We start from the raw sequence: 2,200 nt of genomic DNA on the forward strand, positions 1-2,200 counted from the left end.
TCAAGCATTTTTGGCACAACAATCACAAAAATCTCTGTGCAGTCATGTACAGACCGTTTACTATATAATTAAAAACAGTATAATGGAATTCCTAAATCTTCCTGCAGAGGTAAGCTACACCCTACTGCATGTATACAAACATTAATAAGTCGGTGAATTTACTCATTCATGCTTTTGCTCTGTTGAACTGTCAGGCAAAAAGCAAATCAAAGTAAATCTCTTGATGATAACCTCATGTCTGAACACGCAGAGTTAGGAAAAGTGATAATGATAAACAGAGGGAATTATTTATTCATAATAAACTTTAAAAAGATTGACACAGTGAATTAGGGGTAGCATTGCCAGGGTCACTACTTCAATCCTGAGCTTAAGGTGTTCCCAGGATTGGCTCCAGATCCACTACCACAACACGACCAGGATAAAACAGTTAGTAAAGATGAATGGGTAAAGAACACCTCTCATTCTCTCTGCAGATGAAATTTACATGTTACTGTATGTATTCAAGCATTAATAAATCAAAACAAATCTGAAGGCTTATTCATGGCAGGTTGTCACTGTGCTTGCACATAATTATCTATGAATCTAGTGGAAATGATAGACCACTCTGTAGCATTCATAGAGTTTATTACAGAAAATAAGCATATGCGAGAAGCAATGATCTTTCAGGTATAGTTCACTATATTAAGACCACAAATTGTAAGTGCAAAACAGCAGGGGCAACACGACTTTCAGTGCTTAAAAACCTGAAGAATGACTTCAGGGCACATGTTTCAGGGAACAGTGGAATGACAGACTTCTGTGTATAGCAGGAGGAAGAAAAGAAGAGAGTGCAGTCGTGTAATGACGGACGTCATCGTACAACAAAGTATAGGAAAGTCCAGATGTCGTACAGATGTGCTTGAATGCCATGATCCCGGTGTGTCCACTGGAAGGGCATGTTGACTTTTAACCAGCATACTGTCTCTCCAGTTTGGTGTTGTAACACAACTTCCCTCTTTTGCAACTCGGAACCTCGAATCGAGTCCCTTTCTCCTTCCACTACAGTGTCAAGAGTCTTTTTAAACCGCCATACGATCAGGAAAGAGCGACCAGCAGGCGCGGCGTTTCGGGGTTTCAGGAGGCGAGAAGCGACATTTCCGGACCACAGGCCTACATGTTGTATCAAAACTGTCCGCTGCGTCTCCGTGAGTACCAGCCGAGGCAAGCGCAGAAGCCGACCACCGTGACGGCCATCCCCAAGAGCAGAGCCACGGCGTCCCCGCCGTCATAAGCCTCTACGGGCTGCAGGACACTCAGAAAGAAGAAACACAGCACCGCGAAAACGCCTGGGAGAGTCAATGAAGACGCCATGTTGTTCGTTGTTGCTAGAAAGTCAGGCGGTGATCACTGCGGGTCATAAGATCTTACTGCATTTCCTCGTTCCGCTTTTCCCCTCACCCATTTTCGAACAAATCCCGCCTCTCGTGCCAGGATTGGCTCGTTATCCCCTATCTGTGCTCCTATTGGTTAGATTTGCTTGCTCAGCGCAGTAGCACGCATACGCGAATGACCGAATACTGGTAGGAAAGAGCGCCCTTCCAGTTTCCGCCATTTTTTGTGCAGGAAGTGTAAGTTTATTGAGAAGGTTTCATGCGACATTTAAAAGCAGTACTCTGTGGAAACCTTTAATAGTTCTATGCAGAACCATAAAAGCCCCTCAGAAAAGTCCAATATAGCCTTTTCAGCAAGCTATGAAACATCAACTATCCACTATAAAAACAAAACAAAACAAAACACAAAACTTTTAAATTGCTCTTGTCAAGAGTGTAAGCTAAATCATTATGCCAGGGGACAGAAGGGTGTAAATATTATGTGGCAGGAGGAGCAATACAAGCTTTGGCCTTACAATGTTACGTCTGTTAGATTTGAACAATTTAATTAAAGCTGGAGGAATATTTATAGAAAAAATAAATCTATTTTTGTCACATGTACAGTACAGTGAAATACTGTTCTTCGCATATGCCTAGGTTTTTTACATTCATTCATTCATTCATTCATTCATTTTCCTTCTGCTTTTCCTGGTGGAGGTCACAGTGGCAAACAGACTGGGAGCCCAGATTTCTCTATTCCCAGCCACAAATTCTGGCTCATCCCGGTGGATCTCCAGACATCCCCAAGCTAAGCTATATCATCTCTTCAGCAGGTCCTGAGTTTGCCGTGG

At 42.8% G+C, this 2,200-nt stretch overlaps 1 protein-coding gene across 1 annotated transcript; it reads right to left on the bottom strand.

Annotated features, from left to right (window-relative positions):
- Nucleotides 1–607: 607 nt before the first annotated feature.
- LOC128623435 (small integral membrane protein 30-like) lies at nt 608–1,440 on the bottom strand. Its single transcript, XM_053650497.1, has one exon. It carries the CDS (start codon nt 1,348–1,350, stop codon nt 1,162–1,164), a length of 189 nt encoding a protein of 62 aa, XP_053506472.1. The 5' UTR covers nt 1,351–1,440; the 3' UTR covers nt 608–1,161.
- Between the last annotated feature and the right edge of the window lie 760 nt (nt 1,441–2,200).

Source organism: Ictalurus furcatus, chromosome 19 (genome assembly GCF_023375685.1).
Source record: "Ictalurus furcatus strain D&B chromosome 19, Billie_1.0, whole genome shotgun sequence".
In the NCBI taxonomy this organism is placed as follows: Eukaryota; Metazoa; Chordata; class Actinopteri; order Siluriformes; family Ictaluridae; genus Ictalurus; species Ictalurus furcatus.